Here is a 2,572-nt window from a genome sequence, read left to right as displayed (position 1 = left end):
TAAGTTATAGGCAAAAGCCATTCGAATATTGAAATTTATTGTTATTAAACTGAAAGTTATTTTCGAGACAACTGACAACACTCGACAAAAATTTAAGCCTTCTTTTTAAATAGTTTAAGCTCCATCATATTATCGCAACTGGTACGTAATGACCCGGCGATATGCCCATAAACCGATTGATCTTTTTGTTGTATTAATTTCTTGGGCATATCAAACATTATCTAAAATATGTCAACTATAATTAAATTATTTTCTTCTTATTTTTTACAATACAGTTTAAGGAATTTCCCACGTTATGTAAGAACCTTAAGAAAATACTAAAGTATGTATTTTGTTTGAATAGAAAATTCAGTACAAATCAGTACAAATTTTGAAAAATCAGGACATTAGCGTACTGATTGAAGAAATGAATAAAATCAGTACAAGAGTTGAAAAATCAGTACTGTACTGATAAAATCAGTACGTCTGGCAACCGTATCTTTTTTATAAAGCAATCGCATTTCTGGATAGTATATTTCAGGACGAATGGATAAGGATTGAGCCAAGAGCTTGTGTGAGCAAATCCAATTTTTGGCAGCCAATGTCAGTTACGCGGTTTTGCAGTATGACGATATGAAGTTTTGTACTTTAAACGACGATATGTATATACATACATACATACGAATGTACATATGTGTATATGATCCGCAGAATTTTCATGATATTTCTTCTCTTTGTGAGCACTTGGCTCAAAAATATAATTGAGGCTCTCTCGAATGTACATACATATAATCTCCCACCAAAGCAGTAAATAACGAGGGCGCATTGTACAATATAAAGAAAACTTTTGGCCTAACACTTTTTTAAATATGGGTGCCAACCTGTTGTTTCTACATAAATTCGAATATGTCTATACATAAAATGTGTTGAGCACACGTTCCTCAAAAATGCATTAACTCAAAATTCTTCGTGTTTCCGAAAACGCATACCCTATTTCTGCTCCCATCTTAACCATATGCGTATGAGGGTTCTTAATGGTCGTTTTAGCATTAAATTACAACAAACTATTGCTTCAGGGTATCAGGGTAAGGGCAAGAAGATAAATAAAAGAACTGTGAACATTTGTGGCACAGTATATCAAAAATAGTATATTTTAAATTAATACGCTTTTGAAGAACGTGAGCGATACGATCTATCGCTTGCAATTAGCATTGGAATCCGGTCTTGTGATTAAAATAGCATTCTAATGAAGTTGAAAAGGCATATAAAAGGGTCCCATATTGAAAGGTAAGTTTCGAAAATTGAAGACATTTAACATAATGTGTCGCCGCAGAGCTTTTATTTTGGTTAGCATGCTAATTTTGTTAAATTTTGTTCATACGAAAGAAACGGCTCCTGGCGTAGAAAACTTTGAGAATTATTTTAATGAAATCGACGTCGAAGATGAACAGGCAGAGGACAAAACTCGTAATGCAGTGAATTCGCCTTTACAACGCTGGCCCAGCAAATTACTGCGCTACAAAATCTCGTCTGATTACAGCAAGGACGAAGTGGATAATGTTCATGCAGCACTACGGGTGTTCAATGATACTACCTGCTTAAAGTTTAATGAATATGACGAAATTCGAGATGGAAACATACGGTACATAAACTACAAGAAATCCCCGGATATGTGTGGTACACGCGTTGGGTTTAATCCATTAACACCGACAGGGCCACACGATGTGGTGCTTAATTCATATTGCTTAAGCGAACGCGGCGTAATACAGCACGAGACATTGCATGTGCTCGGTCTCTATCACGAACAGAGTCGCCCCGACCGTAACAAGTATGTGCAAATCGAATATGCAAATATTCCTCAAAAGTACTGGCCACAGTTTATAGCTTATCCTGAAATATATACCACGACCTACAACGTCAAGTATGACTATGAAAGTCTTATGCACTATTCACAGTTTGCTTTCGCTAAGGATCAGGCTAAACCCTCAATGCGTGCAAGGATTGGTAATACAGTGATAGATCGAAAAATGGGACAAATTCTGGGACCCTCGGAAGGAGATTTGACAAAAATTAAAATTATGTACAAATGCTAATTAACAATATAATCAATGTCTAAAAAAACACGATTAAATTTTTTTCTGATGGTAAATTCATGGAAAAAACAATCATACGAAAAAAATAATTTAGTTTTATGTGAGTGTCAAACTGTGGACCATCTTTGACAGTTGCTTAAAATTTTCTTCTTTGCATTTTGGTCACCTGCTTTCATCAGTCGACACTCACCCACAAAACTGCTGTGGTTGTCTTTTAGTTTTGCTTTTGAACAAACGTGTCGAATACGATCCATAGCCTGACGTTAATTTTAATAATGATAAATATTAGCTCATTAACCAAACAGTTTAGTTTCTTAGTTCGGTTCGCAGAAAAAATGTCCGAGAAACCATTACCAAATCTAGTTACATAATTATTTGAAACAAAGTGATAACAAGTAATTAAAAAGAAATAGTCAAGCTTTTATTAGTAATTATTAAAAAAATAGACCCCGCAGCACCTAACGGCTACTTTTTTGTGAAATAATTTTTTCCATAAAAGT

At 34.6% G+C, this 2,572-nt stretch overlaps 1 protein-coding gene across 1 annotated transcript; it reads left to right on the top strand.

Moving 5' to 3' along the window:
- Positions 1-1,298: 1,298 nt before the first annotated feature.
- Positions 1,299-2,072, top strand: LOC108371480 (zinc metalloproteinase nas-13-like). Its single transcript, XM_017627052.1, has one exon. It carries the CDS (start codon positions 1,299-1,301, stop codon positions 2,070-2,072), a length of 774 nt encoding a protein of 257 aa, XP_017482541.1.
- The last annotated feature ends 500 nt before the right edge of the window (positions 2,073-2,572 follow it).

The sequence above is a fragment of the Rhagoletis zephyria genome, unplaced genomic scaffold (assembly GCF_001687245.7).
Source record: "Rhagoletis zephyria isolate East Lansing unplaced genomic scaffold, Rhagoletis_zephyria_1.1 Rzeph_scaffold_05010, whole genome shotgun sequence".
Classification (NCBI taxonomy): domain Eukaryota; kingdom Metazoa; phylum Arthropoda; class Insecta; order Diptera; family Tephritidae; genus Rhagoletis; species Rhagoletis zephyria.
Note: the sequence above shows the minus strand (reverse complement) of the source record. Positions and strands in the feature narration are given on the sequence as shown.